We start from the raw sequence: 26,073 nt of genomic DNA on the forward strand, positions 1-26,073 counted from the left end.
CCTCCATCTCCCCCTCAGTCTCTACATCCGTTTCCCCCTCCGTCTCCCCCTCTGCTCTGGTAGTGATTTATGACTCTCCACCTCCATCTTAACCTCCGTCTCCCCCTCAGTCTCTACATCCGTTTCCCCCTCCGTCTCCCCCTCTGCTCTGGTAGTGATTTATGACTCTCCACCTCCATCTTAACCTCCGTCTCCCCCCGAGTCTCTACATCCGTTTCCCCCTCCGTCTCCCCCTCTGCTCTGGTAGTGATTTATGACTCTCCCCCTCCATCTCAACCTCCGTCTCCCCCTCAGTCTCTACATCCGTTTCCCCCTCCGTCTCCCCGTCTGCTCTGGTAGTGATTTATGACTCTCCACCTCCATCTCAACCTCCGTCTCCCCCTCAGTCTCTACATCCGTCTCCCCGTCTGCTCTGGTAGTGATTTATGACTCTCCACCTCCATCTTAACCTCCGTCTCCCCCTCAGTCTCTACATCCGTTTCCCCCTCCGTCTCCCCCTCTGCTCTGGTAGTGATTTATGACTCTCCACCTCCATCTTAACCTCCGTCTCCCCCCCAGTCTCTACATCCGTTTCCCCCTCTGTCTCCCCGTCTGCTCTGGTAGTGATTTATGACTCTCCACCTCCATCTCAACCTCCGTCTCCCCCTCAGTCTCTACATACGTTTCCCCTTCTGCTCTGGTAGTGATTTATGACTATCGACCTCCATCTCAACCTCCGTCTCCCCGTCTGCTCTGGTAGTGATTTATGACTCTCCACCTCCATCTCAACCTCCGTCTCCCCCTCAGTCTCTACATCCGTTTCCCCCTCCGTCTCCCCCTCTGTTCTGGTAGTGATTTATGACTCTCCACCTCCATCTTAACCTCCGTCTCCCCGTCTGCTCTGGTAGTGATTTATGACTCTCCACCTCCATCTCAACCTCCGTCTCCCCGTCTGCTCTGGTAGTGATTTATGACTCTCCACCTCCATCTCAACCTCCGTCTCCCCCTCAGTCTCTACATCCGTTTCCCCCTCTGCTCTGGTAGTGATTTATGACTCTCCACCTCCATCTTAACCTCCGTCTCCCCCTCAGTCTCTACATCCGTTTCCCCCTCCGTCTCCCCGTCTGCTCTGGTAGTGATTTATGACTCTCCACCTCCAACTCAACCTCCGTCTCCCCCTCAGTCTCTACATCCGTTTCCCCTTCTGCTCTGGTAGTGATTTATGACTCTCCCCCTCCATCTCAACCTCCGTCTCCCACTCAGTCTCTACATCCGTTTCCCCTTCTGCTCTGGTAGTGATTTATGACTCTCCACCTCCATCTTAACCTCCGTCTCCCCCTCAGTCTCTACATCCGTTTCCCCCTCCGTCTCCCCTTCTGCTCTGGTAGTGATTTATGACTCTCCACCTCCATCTTAACCTCCGTCTCCCCCCCAGTCTCTACATCCATTTCCCCCTCCGTCTCCCCCTCTGCTCTGGTAGTGATTTATGACTCTCCACCTCCATCTCAACCTCCGTCTCCCCGTCTGCCCTGGTAGTGATTTATGACTCTCCCCCTCCATCTCAACCTCCGTCTCCCCCTCAGTCTCTACATCCGTTTCCCCCTCCGTCTCCCCCTCTGCTCTGGTAGTGATTTATGACTCTCCCCCTCCATCTTAACCTCCGTCTCCCCCTCCATCTCAACCTCCGTCTCCCCGTCTGCTCTGGTAGTGATTTATGACTCTCCCCCTCCATCTTAACCTCCGTCTCCCCCTCAGTCTCTACATCCGTTTCCCCCTCTGTCTCCCCGTCTGCTCTGGTAGTGATTTATGACTCTCCCCCTCCATCTCAACCTCCGTCTCCCCCTCAGTCTCTACATCCGTTTCCCCCTCTGCTCTGGTAGTGATTTATGACTCTCCACCTCCATCTTAACCTCCGTCTCCCCCTCAGTCTCTACATCCGTTTCCCCCTCCGTCTCCCCCTCTGCTCTGGTAGTGATTTATGACTCTCCCCCTCCATCTTAACCTCCGTCTCCCCCCCAGTCTCTACATCCGTTTCCCCCTCTGCTCTGGTAGTGATTTATGACTCTCCCCCTCCATCTTAACCTCCGTCTCCCCCTCAGTCTCTACATCCGTTTCCCCCTCTGTCTCCCCCTCTGCTCTGGTAGTGATTTATGACTCTCCCCCTCCATCTCAACCTCCGTCTCCCCCTCAGTCTCTACATCCGTTTCCCCCTCTGTCTCCCCGTCTGCTCTGGTAGTGATTTATGACTCTCCACCTCCATCTCAACCTCCGTCTCCCCCTCAGTCTCTACATCCATTTCCCCCTATGCTCTGGTAGTGATTTATGACTCTCCACCTCCATCTTAACCTCCGTCTCCCCCTCAGTCTCTACATCCGTTTCCCCCTCCGTCTCCCCCTCTGCTCTGGTAGTTATTTATGACTCTCCACCTCCATCTCAACCTCCGTCTCCCCGTCTGCTCTGGTAGTGATTTATGACTCTCCCCCTCCATCTCAACCTCCGTCTCCCCCCCAGTCTCTACATCCGTTTCCCCCTCCGTCTCCCCCTCTGCTCTGGTAGTGATTTATGACTCTCCACCTCCATCTCAACCTCCGTCTCCCCGTCTGCTCTGGTAGTAATTTATGACTCTCCCCCTCCATCTCAACCTCCGTCTCCCCCTCAGTCTCTACATCCGTTTCCCCCTCTGCTCTGGTAGTGATTTATGACTCTCCACCTCCATCTTAACCTCCGTCTCCCCCTCAGTCTCTACATCCGTTTCCCCTTCTGCTCTGGTAGTGATTTATGACTCTCCACCTCCATCTCAACCTCCGTCTCCCCCTCAGTCTCTACATCCGTTTCCCCTTCTGCTCTGGTAGTGATTTATGACTCTCCCCCTCTCCCCGTCTCTGCGTCTGGTAGTGATTTATGACTCTCCCCCTCCATCTCAACCTCCGTCTCTCTGCCTTCTTCTCCCCAGGTCTAAGATCATCCTGTCTTCAAATGGAGGTCCTGTCTGATATATGACCCGGGTACAACATTCTGTCATTGGAGGGCGTTGGGGTGAGTAAGGGGGATGGGCAGGCACTTTTATTATGGAAATCCCGGCAACAACAAAATTAGTCAGGCCTCTTTGAGGTCAGAACCTCTGAGCCTCCGAAAACATATCTGAGACATTCCACAATTGGTGTGCTAATCACAGTAAGCATCCATATGCTTGAAAGCAGGGGTGCTACTTTTGTTTAAGAAGTGGAGGGGACATAATTAATTTAAAAAATGTATCCAGTCGGATAAACACTCCAAACAGCCTACCCGACCGCTCGGAGGTGTCCACATGGTCCTAAAGCACAGTGTTGCCTCATTTTGTATCACATTCCAATCACATTCCAATCACATCCCCACAAAACTGTGGGGGACAAAAATGCCATTTCAGAACATGTCCCCCCCCCGTCCCCAGTGAAAGTTGTGCCCCTGATTGAAAGTGAAGAGTGAGCTTAGTCGACCTGATAACAAATTACAGTTAGTGGTTAGAGCACTTCAGAAAAAAATGGACTGTTTTGAATTCACAAAGCATTCGTTTCAAAGGCTACAATGCAAACAGATGTTGGCTGAATTAACATTTTGGGTTGATTATCTATGGAAAACAAAAACATATCCTTTCGACTATTTATTTGAAATAAAAGTTGCCATGAAACGGCTCAGTGGCAGCTCTACACGTTTGAGGGACTGTCAATGTGCTTTCAATTACCATACACACAGTGGCTTAAGCAGACAACACATTCCAAAGGGCTGAAGAAAGTCACGAAAATCACCCTCCTGGCATGTTTGTGGCTTCGTAGGAAGCCACGTAATCTGATTAACAACACGTGCACTGTGCACCTTTCGTAACACACAACAGACGTGTCCGTTTAGACAGCCAAGGTGTCACCCCCCTTGATAATACATAGGCTGGGGTAATCCCAGGAACATGTTAGTTCTCCTTCAGCCGGGAAACTTTGCTGCATGTGATTTGATTAACATAGTACAACTACTGTCTATAATTCACATCGGGATGGGATTTGCATGTGGTATGTGAAGGCCTCTCTTGGTATGTGTTGTTTTGATTCATATAGCAAATCAACTACTGTCTATATTTCCTATGATGAATGGATTGGTATGTACAGGGCCTCCTCTGGAATGTGATGGATTGAAATGAATAATAACTGTGTGCATACAATAGAAGGTAGACTATGCATTAGGGGGTCATCCACCTGATTTAGTAGCTTTTCTTATGTTAAATTGATCTGGTGATATAGAGCATCACTGTACATAATGTTATATTTTATAGCTCTGCAGTCTTGGCGGTACCTGCTGTAATGTCATTTCCTGCTCCAATTTATGGCACAGGTCTACGGAGTACGCACGTCAGCATTCCATATGCCAAACGTCCTCTTCTTGAATAGGTCCCCCATTAAATGTCCATCTGTAAAACTAGCTACGTATCTGTTGCAACAAAAAAAGGTCATCTTTCGGAGTAGGAAGACTAGCCTCACTCAACATTTTACCCGCACATACTCTACAAGCTCAAGCAAAGATATGTATATTTTAAAATGGGAGAAACAAAGCTTCAGCAGCACATCTGTGTTGCGTCTCTTGACATCAAGCGTTTTACTGGCACTGAGGTTTTTTCCCCCCTGACTGACTGACTGACTGACTGGCAGCCGCACGCCAGGATCAACGTCATCTTAGGTAACGGCTGGGGTGCCCTTTGAGCTCCTCCTCGCTCCTCTCGCTCGGCTAACGGCTAACTGTTTGCCCTGCGGTATCCCAGAGAGAGATTTGATTTTCATTACGCCTGTGAGTAACTCACAAAACCTCCACCCCAAAGAACAAGCGAGCGAGCGTGAAACTCTTAGCCAACTTGTCATAGTTATTACCTGTCCTTCCACCTCACCGCGGTAGCTGCCCGAGAACAGATCAGGACAACACACTCTAATATTTGACATTTGAGGAATTACACTCTCAAGTTGAAAGCCTTTCTCTTCACTCTGAAGAGTAGCTCATCTCTCTAATGGTTTATTGTGTCCAGTATGTTTGAGGGCAGAGAGCTCCTTCTTTGGCACTTCTTAGCCCTGGGTCTTGATAAGTAACATTAGACCACATTGTGTTAACGCTGGCAGCCTACAGACTATATGATCAGGAGATGTTGCCATTTAGACAACAGCATTCTCCGTACGTGTCTATTTATATGACGACAGAACTGGCCAACATGTATTAGACGACCATTCCGTAGCATCTCCTCATGATTTTTCTACTGATATCAATAGGTGAGATCCTTACACATGTTGAGAGACCTGTGCACGTAATGGTCTGTGTGTCCTGAGCATTCACAACAGTTAAGAGTAAAGATCCATGGAAAAGAACCGCAGAGAAACAGACCAGAGAAAGATCAGAGCTCTACTACTGGACCCACGGGTCTGTATCAGTCTTTAGCAGCTAGCTGAATCCGCAGCCCAAACTGATCAATTATTATTAGCCCTCACAGCTTAATTTGGTCCTATTTCTGTAATCCGGAATCATTCTGGGGATGGATTGGTCTAGACTAGACTCCATTAGGTCACTTTTAGATGTTGTATACAGTTTTAATGCCTCTGTGTCCGCAATCAGAACATAAACTGTTGCTGCTATGTAACCATACCCCCACTGGAGCTACAGGCAGAAAGGAATGGTGGAAAGAGACACCCCTTAGTGTCAAGGCAAAGAAGAAAAACACAAGGGAGGCGTCCCAAATGGCACCCTATTCCCTATATAGTGCACTACTTTTGTTTGGAGCCAAATGGGCCCTGGTCGAAAGTAGTGCACTATTAAGGGAAAAAGGGTGCAATTTGGGATGCATGCTAGCAGAACAAAGTTCTGCTCGCCGTAGGAACACATCTGCTTTTTCTTACGCGAGGAGCTGAGCGAAGCCTGGCGATGTATGAGAGAGAGAGCAGCTCACTCGCCGAGGGATGATGCGTTTTCCTGCTATTGAAAATCACTCTGACCGAGGAGCAGGCAGAAAAAATGCTGTTGTAAAATATCACATAATAATAAACAGGTCTGCTGACTCTCTCTGGAAGGTTCTGACAACTCCAGGACCAACTCGGGGTCTTAGGGGACGAACGCTGATCATTTGTCAACTTTACTCCCTCTGAAATAAGACCTTTATTCCATCATTTGATATGTGGTGATGTCACAGCCAGATAAGTCATAACTTCATAGACATCCTGAACATGGACTCTCAGCCTCTAACATATTTATTCAATTTGACTTAATCTTTATTTTACCAGGTAAATTGACTGACAACACATTCTCATTTACGGCAACGCAATAAAGAGGACCAGGCATTTCAATCACGTCAGGTAAGATTCTATCCATTAACCACACATCGTTAAACGTTACTACTGAACTCAAGCATTATCCCATGAATAAACTTTTCCGTACCAAAAACACTCAGTCACCTACATTGTAATTCATCGTGCTTCAACCTATCCTATTGATTGGCCCCTATGACACGGCTTGTGCAAAACAGCCTTGTAGCATGGCTCATATCCTGCCATAGATCTTTGAGCCAGGTAGTCATGACCTGGACCTCTGGTCTCCATCCCAAATTGCGCCCTATTCCCTATGGGCCCTGGTCAAAAATAGAGCACTATAAAAGGAACAGGGTATCATTTGGAACGCAACCCTGGATCTGACTGTAGCAGGCCTCTCATCTGGGATCGATCTGCAGCTCTCTCTTGGCAATACTGTCCTCCCTGGTCGGTCACAACAACACCACAGCTTTAGGACATGGAGAACATTAGGGCTTACAGATCAATGGAGTTCCAATTGCCATTGCATTGCTAGGGGAGAGTTTTTCACCTTGGGGAATGAGTCATTTCTCGGCTTGCCGGCACATGTCAAGAACGGGCGAAAGGCTAATCCTTCAGTCTGTGGGGTTGACACAAGGGCAATAAACATTTACACTAGTCGCACTGAAAGAGAGCAATGCTAGGCAGAAATAGAGAGCAAGATCCCTTGTTAGTATACTAAGAGCATGTATGAGACTTACAGAGACTCATACATGCAGAGACTTACTATTGATCTAAACATTGTGTCACATTGTGTGTGTGTGTGTGTGTGTGTGTGTGTATCTAGGTAAGTAAAGAAATAAAGAAATAAGAGTAGCGAGGCTATATACAGACACCGGTTAGTCAGGCTTATTGAGGTAGTATGTACATGTAGGTATGGTTAAAGTGACTGTGCATATATGATGAGCAGAGAGTAGCAGTAGCGTAAAAGAGGGGTTGGCGGGTGGTGGGACACAATGCAGATAGCCTGGTTAGCCAATGTGCGGGAGCACTGGTTGGTCGGGCCAATTGAGGTATTATGTATATGAACGTATAGTTAAAGTGACTATGGATATATGATAAACAGAGAGTAGCAGCAGCATTAAAGAGGGGTTGGGGGACAATACAAATAGTCCAGGTAACCATTTTGTTACCTGTTCAGGAGTCTTATGGCTTGGGGGTAAAAACAGTTGAGAAGCCTTTTTGTCCTAGACTTGGCACTCCGGTACCGCTTGCCTTGCGGTAGTAGAGAGAACAGTCTATGACCGGGGTGGGTGGGGTCTTTGACAATTTTTAGGGCCTTCCTCTGGCACCGCCTAGTGTAGAGGTCCTGGATGGCAGGCAGCTTTGCTCGAGTGATGTACTGGGCCATACGCACTACACTCTGAAGTGCCTTGCGGTCGGAGGCCGAGCAATTGCCATACCAGGCAGTGATGCAACCGGTCAGGATGCTCTCGATGTTGCAGCTGTAGAACCTTTTGAGGATCTCAGGACCCATGCCAAATCTTTTTACTTTCCTGAGGGGCTATAGGCTTCATGTCTTGGTGTGTTTGGACTGTTCTAGTTTGTTGATGTGGACACCAAGCAACTTGAAGCTCTCAACCTGCTCCACTACAGCCCTGTCGATGAGAATGTGGGCGTGCTCGGTGCTCCTTTTCCTGTAGTCCACAATCATCTCCTTAGTTTTGTTTACGTTGAGGGATAGGTTGTTATTCTGGCACCACACGGCCAGGTCTCTGACCTCCTCCTTATAGGCTGTCTCGTTGTTGTCGGTGATCAGGCCTACCACCGTTGTATCATCTGCAAATGTAATGAAGGTGTTGGAGTCGTGCCTGGCCATGCAGTTGTGGGTGAACAGGGAGTACAGGAGGGGACTGAGCACGCACCCCTGGGGAGCTCCAGTGTTGAGGATCAGCGTGGCAGATGTGTTGCTACCTACCTTCACCACCTGGGGGCGGCCCGTCAGGAAGTCCAGGATCCAGTTGCAATGTTGCCTGTAATCCATGGTGTCTGGTTGGGGTATGTACATACAGTCACAGTGGGGATGACATCCTCAATGCACTTATTGATAAAGCCAGTGACTGATGTGGTGTATTCCTCAATGTCATCGGAAGAATCCCAGAACATGTGATAGCAAAACAGTCCTGAAGTTTAGCATCTGCTTCATCTGACCACTTTTTTATAGACTGAGTCACTGGTGCTTCCTGCTTTAATTTTCGCTTGTAAGCAGGAATCAGGAGGATAGAGTTGTGGTCAGATTTACCAAATGGAGGGCGAGGGACAGCTTTGTACACATCTCTGTGTGTGGAGTACAGGTGATCTAGATTTTTTCCCCCCTCTGGTTGCACATTTAACATGTTGGTAGAGATTTGGTAGAACTGATTTAAGTTTCCCTGCATTAAAGTCTCCGGCCACTAGGAGCGCCGCCTCTGGGTGAGCGGTTTCATGTTTGCTTATTTCCTTATACAGCTGACTGAGTGCGGTGTTAGTGCCCGTATCTCTTTGTGGTGGTAAATAAACAGGCACAAAAAGTATAGCTGAGAACTCTCTAGGCAAGTAGTGTGGCCTGCAATTCATCACAAAATACTCTACTTCATGCGAGCAAAATGTAGAGACTTCCTTAGATTTTGTGCACCAGCTGTTGTTTACAAATATGCACAGACCGCCCCCCCTCGTCTTACCGGAGTGTGCTGTTCTATCTTGCCGGTGGAGCGTGTATCCTGCTAGCTGAATATCCATGTCGTCATTCAGCCACAATTCAGTGAAACATAGGATATTACAGTTTTTGATGTCCCGTTGGTAGGATATTCGTGATCGTACCTCGTCTAGTTTATTGTCCAATGATTGCACGTTGGCAAGTAATATTGACGGTAACGGCAGCTTTCCTACTCGCCTTCTGCGGGTCCGGACGAGGCATCCGGCTCTTCGTCCTCTGCGTCGCTTCCTTTTGCGAATAATTGGGATGTCTGCCCTGTGGGGTGTTTGGAGAATATCGTGTAAGTCCTTCTTGTTGTTGAAAAAATCTTTGTCTAATCTGAGGTGAGTGATCGCTGTCCTGATATCCAGAAGCTCTTTTCTGCCGTAAGATACTGTGGCAGAAACATTATGTACAAAATAATTAACAAATATCGCGAAAAAAAACACATAATAGCACAAATAGTTAGGAGACCGTAAAACGGCAGCCATCTCCTCCGGCGCCATCTTAGAGACTATGAATTGACAGTACATGACATGACAAGGCCAGTGAACACGTCAGTTGGCGTAGCGTTTCTTATTTCGGTTTGAAATGAGCCATTCAATTTTGGGGCGAGGACTTTTTCCTGAACACGTGAACTGAAGCAGGTCAAACTCTGGGCCCTTGTTGATTAATCCTTAGGCTCCAGAGTTATAAATAGGGCTTGAGGTTTTAGCTATGAGCTCATTGTCTATAGTAAATTCTAAGTGTTTATGGAGTGTTGCTCCTAAGCCTGTTTGCTTGCCTTGTTCCCTGGTCTTGCTCTCCTCTCCTTGGGGTGTTGACAGGCCGTCCCCACCTTGCTGCTCCTTATATCACCACTGCTACTGCTACTGTTAGTGTTACTGCTACTACTAGTACTACTGCTACTACTACTGCTACTTCTACTACTAGTGCTACTGCTAGTGTTACTGCTACTACTACTGCTACTGCTATTACTACTGCTACTACTACAACTACTGCTACTGCTATTACTACTGATACTACTAGTGCTACTGCTAGTACTATTGCTACTACTAATGCTACTACTACAACTGCTGCTACTTCTACTGCTACTGCTTCTACTACTGCTACTGCTTCTACTACTACTACTGCTACTACTACTGCTACTGCTATTACTACTGATACTACTAGTACTACTGCTACTGTCCACTGCTACTGCTTCTACTACTGCTACTGCTAGTGCTACTACTATTGCTACTGCTACTACTGCTGCTACTGCTACTAATACTACTACTGCAATTGCTACTGCTTGGTGGTAAACCTCTAGATACATGTACCCTACTGTAGAAGAACAACTGCTCTAAGTCTGGTGGAGGCTCTGAAACAATATTGTCCCCCGACATGTTCTGGTTAGGCTAAACAGTTAACACCCCAGCTAACTCTCCTACCTCTCCCAGAAAACTACTGTATGTAAACACAGCTTAATGTACAGTACATGTGGGGGCGTGAGACTGGGGGCCGGGCTAGGTGTTCGGGTCCGGGGCCAAGTCTACACTCCTCTGCTCCTCTGACGTAAACACAGCAGACAGACAAGACGAGAGGCTGTCTGTAGATACATCTCCCGTGTAACCTCTTGCTCACGATATACTGCAGTTTTCATAAGTTGAGGCAGGTTAAGTTATGCTTCTGGACGTTTACTGCAGGAGTAGCAACAACTCATCTTTACATCACCCAAGTGGGTGCTGCACAGGTGTGTATGATGGAGGAAATGACACTAACTCTAATTATGTCAAATTGATTTCAGGTCTGGTGACAGAAACGCCATCCGTTTAACTGTCCTCACTACACGTAGTGACTATGGACTCAGTCCATAATGCTCCACAGTGCACTGCCCTGCCTAGATGGAAAGTTAATCAAGGTTCACTGCTGGGATTTCCTGTAGTAGCACCTCTTATATCAACACACTGACAGGAAGCCTTCACAGCACAGGAACAATAGGTGTCCACATTAAATTGGCCAATATGAACCTCTATATCCGTTCAAGGGAAAATACTGTTGCTGCACAACATAAGGCAACCTCCCACTGTATTCAAAACACACACAACCCTTTCACCACATATACTCCCAATAAAGAGAACCAGAATCCAGGAACTGACTGGAAAAACTGAGCGAGTTTGTTGGAACTGGGGACTTTTGGTTAGCATGCTGACAGCAGAGACTCTATCCTAAGTTTCTTGGTGCGAGAACGAGCTCTTTGCAGGCTTAAATACATCCGCAACATCTTGCAAACTGTTCTTGAAGTGTATTTCCTGTCCTGTGGTGGACAATGCTTCCTTCTCACTTTCTGGGCATTTGGAAAAGTCCCTGTGACAGATATCTGTTAGAATGCTTTTAGCAGTTAATTCAACGGATCCAATGTACTGGATCTGAAAACACAATGGGTAGACTGGATTAAGAATCCAGAAAAAGGCACTAGAATAGACCTATATAATGCAGAGAAGATACTTTACAGAACTACTCCTACTATTACTATTACCCCTAACTCCTACAGGGGTAGGAGCAGATCAACATAGCTAACTTAACTATTACTATTACCCCTAACTCCTACAGGGGTAGGAGCAGATCAACATAGCTAACTTAACTATTACTATTACCCCTAACTCCTACAGGGGTAGGAGCAGATCAACATAGCTAACTTAACTATTACTATTACCCCTAACTCCTACAGGGGTAGGAGCAGATCAACATAGCTAACTTAACTATTACTATTACCCCTAACTCCTACAGGGGTAGGAGCAGATCAACATAGCTAACTTAACTATTACTATTACCCCTAACTCCTACAGGGGTAGGAGCAGATCAACATAGCTAACTTAACTATTACTATTACCCCTAACTCCTACAGGGGTAGGAGCAGATCAACATAGCTAACTTAACTATTAATATTACCCCTAACTCCTACAGGGGTAGGAGCAGATCAACATAGCTAACTTAACTATTACTATTACCCCTAACTCCTACAGGGGTAGGAGCAGATCAACATAGCTAACTTAACTATTACTATTACCCCTAACTCCTACAGGGGTAGAAGCAGATCAACATAGCTAACTTAACTATTACTACTACCCCTAACTCCTACAGGGGTAGGAGCAGATCAACATAGCTAAGTTAGAGGACTGGATTAAGAAAAGGAACACTTACTCTGGTAGAGATCGTCGTATGATGGAGTGTACTTGTCTGTAGGCATCCAGTTTGGACAGACAATTGCACACAGTGTGGTTGGCAAAGCTGATCGTCACTAGGTTGTTATTTGTACTGCTGGAAACTGTGATTTCAAACAGCTAGGAGAAACAGAGAAAGAAAATGAGTCAAGTAACAGACAGTAGGACTTTCAGACAGTTTTATTTAGTCACCATAATGGTGAAAACTACAATGAATAGTGGTTTTCAGACAGTTATGAGAGAAAAACAACTTTTATCAAGCAACTGTCAGAGATAATAGTACTTGTAGGATCTGTATTTGTCTAGTTGATGTCACGGCACAACCAAACTTGATAATCAAGCTTTTTGCCACAGTTTCTTTGCAGCTTTCTAGTCAGGACCATTTGAGGGTAGAAGATTAAATCTAAAAACAACCAGATAAGTGGGGCTAAGAATGGGGCATGTTGTGCAACTCTAAATTCACAGACCACTGACACACAACCACACTGTGTATAAACTCTCTAACCAACTACAGACAACATTGAAGTGGACGGGATAGCAGCCATGAAAGAGGGAATGAGGCAGGAGCTTTCTGTATCACGCCTTGATCAATTACAAACTATTCATTGAGGTTACTCTGTTCTAGGGCCGCATAGGGAGGAATGGAGTAGACTCAAGCAGTGATTGAGAGTGAGTCTGTGAATGGCCATTGGCCCCCAAAGCATGAATAGCAAACAAAAGTCTCTGTGACTTGAATCCAGACTTTTCTTCCCTTCAATGAAACAGGTCAGTCCACATTCACTCAAAAAAAATAACAGACCACTCAATGAGGACTATAGTCATTTAGGATGATTAAAACTGACCTAAGCAATCACCCCGATCCTCCACCTGGCAGACATGTTACCAAGGCAGCCCAGTCTGATTAGTCTCAGCACCTTGGCATGGGCTTTGGCGGAGGCCATTCCAGCTTCCTTTTAAGAAAGCAGTAAAACCTGACAAATGCCCCGGCAATAAATACTGCAACCCTTATCCGAATACATTGATGAGATTGGGAATGGTTTATAAGTGAGGGGAATACCGGGGAATACCAAAAATACTGTAATGACGGGATGATCTGAGGAAAGGAAGTGAGCACTACCAAAGAGCTGTCTTAAAGAACACTCCCACTGTACCCACATAATAGTTAATTGAGGGCAGAGGAAAGAAATGCTTAAAAGATCCGTAAAATCAACTAGCCATGCTCAAATAAAATGTTATTGGTCACATACACATGGTTAGCAGATGTTAAAGTAATCTAACACATTTTACAGCGACTAACTTACACACACAAATGGAAAGGGATGAATAAGAATATGCACAGTTGAAGTCGGAAGTTTACACACACCTTAGCCAAATACAGTTAAACTCAGTTTCTCACATTTCCAGACATTCAATCTTCGTAAAAATTCACAGTCTTACTTAGGTCAGTTAGGATCACCACTTTATTTTAAGAATGTGAAATGTCAGAATAATAGTAGAGGGAATAATTTATTTCAGCTTTTATTTCTTTCATCACATTCTCTGTGGGTCAGAAGTTTACATACACTCAATTAGTATTTGGTAGCATTGCCTTTAAGTGGTTTAACTTTGGTCAAACGTTTCGGGTAGCTTTCCACAAGCTTCCCACAATAAGTTGCGTGAATGTTGGCCCATTCCGACAGAGCTGGTGTAACTGACTCAGGTTTGTAGGCCTCCTTGTTCGCACACGCTTTTTAAGTTTTGCCCACAAATTTTCTATAGGCTTGAGGTAAGGTTTTGTGATGGCCACTCCAATACCTTGACTTTGTTGTCCTTAAGCCATTTTGCCACAACTTTGGAAGTATGCTTGGGGTTATTGTCCATTTGGAAGACCCATTTGCGACCAAGCTTTAACTTCCTGAATGATGTCTTGAGATGTTGCTTCAACATATCCACGTAATTTTCCTCCCTCATGATGCCATCTATTTTGTGAAGTGCATATGTCCCTCATGCAGCAAAGCACCCCCAGAGCATGATGCTGCCACCCCCTTGCTTCACAGTTGTGATTGTGTTCTTCGGCTTGCAAGTCTCCCCCTTTTTCCTCCAAACATAACGATGGCCAAACAGTCATATTTTTGTTTCATTAGACCAGAGGGCATTTCTCCAAAAAGTATGATCTTTGTCTCCATGTGCAGTTGCAAACCATAGTCTGGATTTTTTCTGGCAGTTTTGGAGCAGTAGCTTCTTCTTTGCTGAGAAGCCTTTCATGTTATGTCAATATATAACTCATTTTACTGTGGATATAGATACTTCTGTACCTGTTTCCTCCAGCATCTTCACAAGGTCCATTGCTGTTGTTCTGGGATTGATTTGCACTTTTCGCACCAAAGTATGTTCATCTCTAGGAGATCTCTAGCGTCTCCTTCCTGAGCGGTATGACGGCTGCGTGGTCCCATGGTGTTTATATTTGTGTACTGTTGTTTGTACAGATGAATGTGGTACCTTCAGGCGTTTGGAAAAGGTAAAGGTAAAAAGGTCTTGGCTGATTTCTTTTAATTTACCCATGATGTCAAGCAAAGAGGCACTGAGTTTGAAGGTAGGCCTTGAATAACATCCACAGGTACACACCTCCAATTGACTCAAATTATGTCAATTAGCCTATCGGAAGCTGCTAAAGCCATGACATCATATTCTGGAATTTTCCAAGCTGTTTAAAGGCACAGTCAACTTAGTGTATGTAAACTTCGGACCCACTGGAATTGTGATACAGTGAATTATAAGTGAAATAATCTGTCTGTGAACAATTGTTGGAAAAAGGACTTGTGTCATGCACAAAGTAGATGTCCTAACCGACTTGCCAAAACTATAGTTTGTTTACAAGAAATTTATGGAGTGGCTGAAAAACTAGTTTTAATGACTCCAACCTAAGCGTATGTAACCTTCCAACTTCAACCTTACATATAAATAAATGGATGAGCGATGGCCGTACGGGATAGGCAAGATGCAGTAGATGGTATTGAATACAGAATATACATATGAGATGAGTAATGTAGGATATGTAGTGACTAGTGATACCTTTATTAAATCCATTTATTACATTGATTTAAGTGGCAAGATATTTGAGTATGTATGTTGGTAGCAGCCACTCTATGTTAGTGATGGCTGTTTAACAGTCTGATGGCCTTGAGATAGAAGCTGTTTTTCAGTCTCTTGGTCCCAGCTTTGATGCACCTGTACTGACCTCGCCTTCTGGATGATAGCGGGGTGAACAGGCAGTGGCTCAGGTGGTTGTTATCCTTGATGATCTTTTTGGCCTTCCTGTGACATCGGGTGGTGTAGGTGTCCTGGAGGGCAGGTAGTTTGCCCCCGGTGATGCGTTGTGCAAACCGCCCTGCGGTTTGAGCCCTGCGGTTGTGGGCGGAGCAGTTGCCATACCAGGTGGCGATACAGCCCGACAGGATGCTCTCGATTGAGCATTTGTAAAAGTTTGTGTTGTGTTTTCGGTGACAAACCAAATTTCTTCAGCCTCCTGAGGTTCAAAAGGCGCTGCTGCGCCTTCTTCACCACGCTGTCTGTGTGGGTGGACCATTTCAATTTGTCTGTGATGTGTACACCGAGGAACTTGAAACTTTCCACCTTCTCCACTACTGTCCTGTCGATGTGGATGGGAGGGTGCTTCCTTTGCTGTTTCCTGAAGTCCACAATCATCTCCTTTGTTTTTTTGAAGTTGAGTTAGAGGTTATTTTCCTGACACCACACTGACAGGGCCCTCACCTCCTCCCTGTAGGCCGTCTCGCCATTGTTGGTAATCAAGCCTACCACTGTAGTGTCGTCTGCAAACTTGATGATTGAGTTGGAGGCATGCATGGCCACGCAGTCATGGGTGAACAGCGAGTACAGGAGAGGGCTGAGAACACACTGTTGTGGGGCCCCAGTGTTGAGGATCAGCGGGCTGGAGATGTTGTTTCCTACCCTCACCATCTGGGGGTGGCCCGTCAGAAAGTCCAGGACCCAGTTGCACAGGGCGGGGTCGAGACCCAGGGTCTCGAGCTTAATGATGAGTTTGGAGGGTACTATGGTGTTAAATGCTGAGCTGTAGTCAATGAACAGCATTCTTACATAGGTATTCCTCTTGTCCAGATGGAATAGGGCAATGTGCAGTGTGGTGGCGATTACGTCGTCTGTGGACCTATTGAGGCGGTAAGCAAATTGGAGTGGATCTAGGGTATCAGGTAGGGTGGAGGTGATATGATCCATGACTAGTCTCTCAAAGCACTTCATGATGACAGAAGTGAGTGTTACAGGGCGATAGTCATTCAGCTCAGTTACCTTTGCTTTCTTGGGAACAGGAACAATTCTGGCCATCTTGAAGCATGTGGGCACAGCAGACTGGGATAGGGATTGATTGAATATGTCTGTAAACACACCAGCCAGCTGGTCTGCGCATGCTCTGAGGACGCGGCTAGGGATGCCATCTGGGCCGGCACCTTTGCGAGGGTTAACACATTTAAATGTTTTACTCACGTTGGCCACGGTGAAGGAGAGCCCACAGGCTTTGGTAGCAGGCTGTGTCAGTGGCACTGTATTGTCCTCAAAGCTAGCAAAGAAGTTGTTTAATTTGTCTGGGAGCAAGACGTCAATGTCCACGACGAGGCTGGTTTTCTTTTGTAGTCTGTGATTGACTGTAGACTCGGCCACATACGTCTAGTGTCTGAGCCGTTGAATTGCGACTCTACTTTGTCTCTATACTGACGCTTTGTTTGTTTGATTGCCTTGCAGAGGGAATAGCTACACTGTTTGTATTCGGTCATGTTTCCAGTTGCCTTGCCATGATTAAATTGGGTGGTTCGTGCTTTCAGCTTTGCGCGAATGATGCCATCAATTCATGGTTTCTGGTTAGGGAACGTTTTAATAGTCACAGTGGGTACAACATCACCGATGCATTTGCTAATTAACTCGCTCACTGAGTCAGCATATACATCAATTTTATTGTCTGAGGCTACCCGGAACATATCCCAGGACACGTGATCGAAGCAATCTTGAAGCATGGAATACGATATGTCAGACGAGCATTGGATAGACCTGAGCATGGGTGTTTCCTGTTTTAGTTTCTGTCTACAGGCTGGGATCAACAAAATGTAGTCATGGTCCGAATTGCCGAAGGGAGGGCGGGGAAGAGCGGGGGAGGGCTCTGTATGCATTGCGGAAGATAGAGTAGCAATGGTCGAGAATGCTACCAGCCCGTGTTGCACATTTAATATGCTGATAGAATTTAGGAAGCCTTGTTCTCATATTAGCTTTGTTAAAATCCCCAGCTACAATAAATGCAGCCTCAGGATGTATATTTTCCAGTTTACATAGAGTCCAGGGAAGTTCTTTCAGGGCCGTCGGGGTATCTGCTTGGGGGGGATATACACAGCTGTGACTATAATCGAAGATAATTCTTTAGGTAGATAATGAGGTCGGCATTTGATTGTAAGGAATTCTAGGTCAAGTGAACAAAATCACTTAAGGACCTGTATGTTGTTATGATTGCACCGTGAGTCATAAGGCATACACCCCACCCTTCTTCTTACTAGAGAGTTGTTTGTTTCTGTTACAATCTCTGATGTCTTTCTGGAAGGCAACTCGTGCCCTAATTTCGTCCACCTTGTTGTCCAGAGATTGGACATTGGCGAGTAATATGCTCGGAAGCGGTGTATGGTGTGCTCGCCTTCTAAGTCTGACCAGTAGGCCACTCTGTCTGCCTCTCCTGCAGCGACCGTGTTGTTTTGGGTCGGCCTCTGGGATAAGATCCCACGTCCAGGGTGGAGGTCTGAACAAAGGATCCGCTTCGGGAAAGTCGTATTCCTGGTCGTAATGTTGGTAAGTTGACGTCGCTTTTATATGAAATAGTTCTTCCCAGCTGTATGTAATAATGCTTGAGATTTTCTGGGCTAACAATGTAAGAAATAATACAGAAATAAAGCAAAAGTCGGGTAAACTGTTTACTAATTAAGTACATCCTAACTATTCAGCGAGTCAATCTGTCTGACTGGCAGCCCTGTCAAACACATGAGTTCGTTGAGTCATTTACAATCCACTGAGCCTGCACATTGTCTGGGATCAGGTGGGCATAAAGCCAGATAAGAGGTAACTGGAGAGACTTTTGATTGGCCATTAGTTCTGTTAGTGTAAACCAAACAGTAGGCCTACAGACCAACCTGTCTGACCACAGACCAACCTGCCTGGCCACAGACCAGCCTGCCTGGCTACAGACTGACAAGTAATCCAAAGGTTGTGGGTGAAGACATATCCAAGATGGCGTAGCAGTCAGACGTCTTTGTCCTGTCGTGTCCCTTGTATATATCGTTTTACATATCCGTCGCATATCCTTTAAAATATTTTGCTAAACCCCATCATCTAAATACTCTCCTGCAACCCGCCTCACCCAATGTGGCGTGGATCTGCTTTTTTTTCCAAAAGTATTTATATTTACTTTAAGGATCAGGAATCCCTCAACTGAAGCTAGCCAGCTACCTACCAGCTATCAGCAAACCATTGCCAGCGGTCATCAGCTAACTTTCAGCTCGGAAAGCTCTCGCCAGTTCGAACAACTGGTCTGCTAACTGCTAGCCCTTGCTAACTGCTTGCTTGCTAACCCGGTCTGCTAACTGCTAGCTTGCCCTGGTCTACTAACTGCTAGCCCATGCTAACTGCTTGCTTGCTAACCCGGCCTGCTAACTGCTAGCTTGCCCTGGTCTACTAGCTGCTAGCTTGTTTAGCCTGCTAACTGTCTGAATCGCAGTGTCCCCAGCCAGCCCAACCACTCACTGGACCCATATGTTCACTTGGCTACACATGCCTCTCTCTAATATCAATATGCCTTGTCCATTGCTGTCCTGGTTAGTGATTACTATCTTATTTCACTGTAGAGCCTCTAGCCCTGCTCAATATGCCTTAATAACCAACCATGTTGTTCCACCTCCTACATATGCGATGACATCACCTGGTTTAAACATCTCTAGAGACTATATCTCTCTCTTCATTACTCAATGCCTAGGTTTACCTCCAATGTACTCACATCCTACCTTTGTACAGTGCCTTGCGAAAGTATTCGGTCCCCTTGAACTTTGCGAACTTTTGCCACATTTCAGGCTTCAAACATAAAGATATAAAACTGTATTTTTTTGTGAAGAATCAACAACAAGTGGGACACAATCATAAAGTGGAACGACATTTATTGGATATTTCAAACTTTTTTAACAAATCAAAAACTGAAAAATTGGGCGTGCAAAATTATTCAGCCCCTTTACTTTCAGTGCAGCAAACTCTCTCCAGAAGTTCAGTGAGGATCTCTGAATGATCCAATATTGACCTAAATGACTAATGATGATAAATACAATCCACCTGTGTGTAATCAAGTCTCCGTATAAATGCACCTGCACTGTGATAGTCTCAGAGGTCCGTTAAAAGCGCAGAGAGCATCATGAAGAACAAGGAACACACCAGGCAGGTCCGAGATACTGTTGTGAAGAAGTTTAAAGCCGGATTTGGATACAAAAAGATTTCCCAAGCTTTAAACATCCCAAGGAGCACTGTGCAAGCGATAATATTGAAATTGAAGGAGTATCAGACCACTGCAACTCTACCAAGACCTGGCCATCCCTCTAAACTTTCAGCTCATACAAAAGAGAAGACTGATCAGAGATGCAGCCAAGAGGCCCATGATCACTCTGGATGAACTGCAGAGATCTACAGCTGAGGTGTGAGACTCTGTCCATAGGACAACAATCAGTCGTATATTGCACAAATCTGGCCTTTATGGAAGAGTGGCAAGAAGAAAGCCATTTCTTAAAGATATCCATAAAAAGTGTCGTTTAAAGTTTGCCACAAGCCACCTGGGAGACACACCAAACATGTGGAAGAAGGTGCTCTGGTCAGATGAAAACAAAATTGAACTTTTTGGCAACAATGCAAAACGTTATGTTTGGCGTAAAAGCAACACAGCTCATCACCCTGAACACACCATCCCCACTGTCAAACATGGTGGTGGCAGCATCATGGTTTGGGCCTGCTTTTCTTCAGCAGGGACAGGGAAGATGGTTAAAATTGATGGGAAGATGGATGGAGCCAAATACAGGACCATTCTGGAAGAAAACCTGATGGAGTCTGCAAAAGACCTGAGACTGGGACGGAGATTTGTCTTCCAACAAGACAATGATCCAAAACATAAAGCAAAATCTACAATGGAATGGTTAAAAAATAAACATATCCAGGTGTTAGAATGGCCAAGTCAAAGTCCAGACCTGAATCCAATCGAGAATCTGTGGAAAGAACTGAAAACTGCTGTTCACAAATGCTCTCCATCCAACCTCACTGAGCTCGAGCTGTTTTGCAAGGAGGAATGGGAAAAAATTTCAGTCTCTCGATGTGCAAAACTGATAGAGACATACCCCAAGCGACTTACAGCTGTAATCGCAGCAAAAGGTGGCGCTACAAAGTATTAACTTAAGGGGGCTGAATAATTTTGCACGCCCAATTTTTCAATTTTTAATTTGTTAAAAAAGTTTGAAATATCCAATAAATGTCGTTCCACTTCATGATTGTGTCCCACTTGTTGTTGATTCTTCACAAAAAATATACAGTTTTATATCTTTATGTTTGAAGCCTGAAATGTGGCAAAAGGTCGCAAAGTTCAAGGGGGCCGAATACTTTCGCAAGGCACTGTATGTACACTATGCCTTGAATCTATGCTATCGTGCCCAGAAACCTGCTCCTTTTACTCTATGTTCTGAACGTGCTAGACGGCCAGTTCGTATAGTCTTTACCCTTATCCTACTTCTCCTCTGTTCCTCTGGTGATGTGGAGGTTAATCCAGGTCCTGCAGTGCCTAGCTCCACTCCCACCCCCCAGGTGCTCTCATTTGTTGACTTCTGTAAACATAAAAGCCTTGGTTTCATGCATGTTAACATTAGAAGCCTACTCCCTAAGTTTGTTTTACTCACTGCTTTAGCACACTCTGCCAACCCAGATGTCTTAGCCGTGTCTGAATCCTGGCTTAGGAAAACCACCAAAAACCCTGAAATCTCCATTGCTAACTATAACGTTTGCCGCCAAGATAGAACTGCCAAAGGGGGCGGTGTTGCAATCTACTGCAAAGATAGAAAGTAATACAGAACTCTGCAGGCTAAGTCTGTACCCAAACAATTTGAGTTTCTACTTCTAAAAATTCACCTTTGCAGAAACAAGTTTCTCACTGTTGCCGCTTGCTATAGATCTCCCTCTGCCCCCAGCTGTGCCCTCGATACTATATGTGAACTGATTGCCCCCCATCTATCTTCTGAGCTCGTGCTACTAGGTGACCTGAACTGGGACATGCTTAACACCCCGGCCATCCTACAAACTAAGCGTGATGCCCTCAATCTCACACAAATTATATTATGAACCTACCAGGTACAACCCCAAATCAGTAAACACGGGCACTCTCATAGATGTCATCCTAACTAATTCACCCTCCAAATACACCTCTGCTGTTTTCAATCAACATCTCAGCGATCATTGCCTCATTGCCTGCATCCGTAATGGGTCTGCGACCAAACGACTACAACTCATCACTGTCAAACGCTCCCTGAAACACTTCTGCGAGCAGGCCTTTCTAATCGACCTGGCCGGGGTATCCTGGAATGGCATTGACCTCATCCCGTCAGTAGATGATGCCTGGCTATTCTTTAAAAGTGCCTTCCTCACCATCTTAAATAAGCACGCCCCTCTCAAAAAATGTAGAACTATGAATAGATATAGTCCTTAGTTCACGCCAGACCTGTCTGCCCTTGACCAGCACAAAAACATCCTTTGGCGTTCTGCATTAGCATCGAATAGCCCCCGTGATATTAAACTTTTCAGGGAAGTTAGGAACAAATATGCACAGACAGTTAGAAAAGCTAAGGCAAGCTTTTTCAAACAGAAATTTGCATCCTGTAGTACTAACTCAAGAACGTTCTGGGACACTGTAAAGTCCATGGAGAATAAGAGCACCTCCTCCCAGCTGCCCACTGCACTGAAGATAGGAAACACTGTCACCACAGATAAATCCACTATAATTGAGAATTTCAATAAGCATTTCTCTACGACTGGCCATGCTTTCCACATGTCTACCCCTACCCCGGTCAACTGCCCGGCACCCTCCACAGCAACCCGCCAAAGCCCCCACCATTTCTCCTTTACCCAAATCCAGATAGCTGATGTTCTGAAAGAGCTCTAAAATCTGGACCCCTACAAATCAGCCGGGCTAGACAATCTGTACCCTCTCTTTCTAAAATGATCTGCCGAAATTGTTGCAACCCCTATTACTAGCCTGTTCAACCTCTCTTTCGTATCGTCTGAGATTCCCAAAGATTGGAAAGCTGCCGCGGTCATCCCCCTCTTCAAAGGGGGTGACACTCTAGACCCAAACTGCTACAGACCTATATCTATCCTACCCTGTCTTTCTAAGGTTTTCGAAAGCCAAGTTATCAAACAGATTACTGACCATTTTGAATCCCACCATACCTTCTCCGCTATGCAATCTGGTTTCAGAGCTGGTCATGGGTGCACCTCAGCCACGCTCAAGGTTCTAAACGACATCATAACCGCCATCGATAAGAGACATTACTGTGCAGCCGTATTCATCGACCTGGCCAAGGCTTTCGACTCTGTCAATCACAACATTCTTATTGGCAGACTCAACAGCCTTGGTTTCTCAAATGATTGCCTCGCCTGGTTTACCAAATACTTCTCTGATAGAGTTCAGTGTGTCAAATCGGAGGGCCTGTTGTCTGGACCTCTGACAGTCTCTATGGGTGTGCCACAGGGTTCAATTCTCGGGCCGACTCTCTTTTCTGTATACATCAATGATGTTGCTCTTGCTGCTGGTGATTCTCTGATCCACCTCTACGCAGACGACACCATTCTGTATACTTCTGGCCCCTCCTTGGACACTGTGTTAACTAACCTCCAGACGAGCTTCAATGCCATACAACTCTCCTTCCGTGGCCTCCAACTGCTCTTAAACGCAAGTAAAACTAAATGCATGCTTTTCAATCGATCGCTGCCCGCATCTGCTCGCCCGTCCACCATCACTACTCTGGACGGCTCTGACTTAGAATACGTGGACAACTACAAATACCTGGGTGTCTGGTTAGACTGTAAACTCTCCTTCCAGACTCACATTAAGCATCTCCAATCCAAAATTAAATCTAGAATCGGCTTCCTATATCGCAACAAAGCATCCTTCACTCATGCTGCCAAACATACCCTCGTAAAACTGACCATCCTAACGATCCTCGACTTCGGTGATGTCATCTATAAAATAGCCTCCAACACTCTACTCAACAAACTGGATGCAGTCTATCACAGTGCCATCCGTTTTGTCACCAAAGCCCCATACACTACCCACCATTGCGACCTGTACGCTCTCGTTGGTTGGCCCTCGCTTCATACGCGTTGCAAAACCCACTGGCTACAGGTCATCTACAAGTCTCTGCTAGGTAAAGCCCCGCCGTATCTCAGCTCACTGGTCACCATAGCAGCACCCACTCGTAGCACGCGCTCCAGCAGGTATATCTCACTGGTCACCCCCAAAGCCAATTCCTCCTTTGGTCGTCTTTCCTTCCAGTTCTCTGCTGCCCATGACTGGAACAAATTGTAAAAATCTCTGAAGCTGGAGACTCACATCTCCCTCACCAGCTTTAAGCACCAGCTGTCAGAGCAGTTTACAGATCACTGCACCTGTACATAGCCTATCTGTAAACAGCCCATCTATCTACCTACCTCATTCCCATACTGGTATTTATTTATTTATTATGCTCCTTTGCACCCCAGTATCTCTACCTGCACATTCATCTTCTGCCGATCTACCATTCCAGTGTTTAATTGCTATATTGTAATTACTTCGCCACCATGGCCTATTTATTTCCTTAACTTACCTCGTTTGCACTCACTGTATATAGACTTTTTGTTTTCTTTTGTTCTACTGTATTATTGACTGTATGTTTTGTTTATTCCATGTGTAACTCTGTGTTGTTGTATGTGTCGAATTGCTACGCTTTATCTTGGCCAAGTCGCAGTTAAAAATGAGAACTTGTTCTCAACTAGCCTACCTGGTTAAATAAAGGTGAAAAAAATGTCAGGGGGAGTAGACACAACAATCTAGTCTTTCTCTGGGGATACCCAGTAGTACCATGAGTCAGTGGTTTAGCTATGAGTCTCCAAGTAAGCCTATCAAAGAGTCATGGGAGCTGTAGTTGGGCTTGAAATCAATTAAATCTGTATTCGCAAAATAGCATGGAAAATGCATGCTTCAATTTTCAATCTGAATCCAATCACGCTTGGTATGTATCCAACCGGCAATGTTGAACAAGTAGTTACGTTACCAAAAACATGTAGGCTACATTACTTAGCTGTGTTATTGAACTGCAGGTTTCAATTTCATTATTGGTGCCCTGTGTCTTGCTAATGAGAGCTATATAGAAATATAGAACCCTTTGCTTAAATCTGACCACTTTGGATGGAAAACATACATGTATGTTTTATCTGCATAGATCAGGGCACGCCAGCGCCCAACTGAATTGTACAGACGAGTCCTAATCTAACATCTATGCTCCCCCAGTGTCTCTTTGAATGTTGACGCATGCTTATTCTCTGATGCAAACACATTTACTGTACCACACAGACCCCCCCCCCCCACACAACATATCACATCCTAAGCCCTATGAGTCTAGTTCACTCGTCATGAAAAACATTGCACTGTTGAATTGCACGAAAACAATTGTACAACTATTACGTATTTTTTTCTGATCCCTTAAAATAGAGAATCTAATTTCTTAATGGTCCAAAAAAATGTGTTAGGGCAGTAAAGATTATAGGAAAAGCCCTTAGGTGACCAGGGGTGACCAGGATTAAGTCAATTAGGTCATTGAGCTACACCTACAGAGGCTGTGGTAAGTCTCCATAGAAACATTAGCAGTCTAACAACAGTTGCAATGCTAAGGCCTTGACCAGAAGGACTCTAACCCCTGACTGTGAGCGTGTCATGCTTTAAATCACACAGACTCAGAACAGCCAGGCTGGGATCAGCCCACCCAAAATAAGTGGACAATTAAAAGAGGCCTAGCCGCTAATAACTCCAACACACACACACAACCTCGCAGAAGACTGCCGTTTACCCCCTGATTCAAGGTGGGACACTGAGAATGAACCCCTCACTCCCCTCAGTCTAGTAGAAACTATGCGTAGGCTTTAAAGAAGCTATAAGCACATCAGAGTACCTTCAATAAGTCATTTGGATTTCTACAGATCATACTCTGTAAAAACAATGCATTGTTTTGGCATTTTCATGCAAATCAACTAAACCGTTTCTAAATCATATGAAGCAAGGCTTTAATCCAACTCCAGTCCTCAGGGGCCTGTGTGTCTAACGGTTTTCAAGTCTTGCCATTCAACTAGTAAAATGATGATCTGTGAGTGATCTGTGGTCAATCAAGATACTGCGGCCTGTGAGGACTGAAGTTGAGTACCGGTTCTGTTTAAGAACCCCACTCCAACATAGCCAACACACACACGCACACTCGCGCACACACTCGCACACACACACACACACCACAGCCCCCCCTCTCCCTTGCGGTCCCCAGTGTGTAACTCACCGTCTTGCTGATGTAGGAGGTGCTGATGTTCATACACTGCAGCGCCTCGCTGTTGCAGCAGCCCCCACATCTGTAGACAGACACGCAGGGTGGTTTATAGAAGGTGTTTGTAGCCGCCCCAAACTCTTTCCCCACATCTAAACAAACTTCTCGTGGCATGCACTGGGTCTTTTTCCACTCTGACACAATACCTGTTGGATGCACGTTGAGAGAATCAGACAGGAAGACCAGAGCAT

General features: G+C 45.6%; 1 protein-coding gene across 1 annotated transcript in view; it reads right to left on the bottom strand.

Annotated features, from left to right (window-relative positions):
- The window catches only part of LOC139374130 (vascular endothelial growth factor C-like), a 62,168-nt gene that overhangs the window by 15,413 nt on the left and 20,682 nt on the right, over nt 1-26,073 (bottom strand). Inside the window, exons 3-4 of the mRNA XM_071115130.1 lie at nt 25,838-26,028; nt 12,181-12,320 (exon numbers count right to left, since the gene is read on the bottom strand). Of these exons, the coding sequence (XP_070971231.1) occupies nt 12,181-12,320; nt 25,838-26,028 (331 nt within the window). The remainder of the gene's footprint in view (nt 1-12,180; nt 12,321-25,837; nt 26,029-26,073) is intronic.

This window comes from Oncorhynchus clarkii, chromosome 19 (genome assembly GCF_045791955.1).
Source record: "Oncorhynchus clarkii lewisi isolate Uvic-CL-2024 chromosome 19, UVic_Ocla_1.0, whole genome shotgun sequence".
Classification (NCBI taxonomy): Eukaryota; Metazoa; Chordata; class Actinopteri; order Salmoniformes; family Salmonidae; genus Oncorhynchus; species Oncorhynchus clarkii.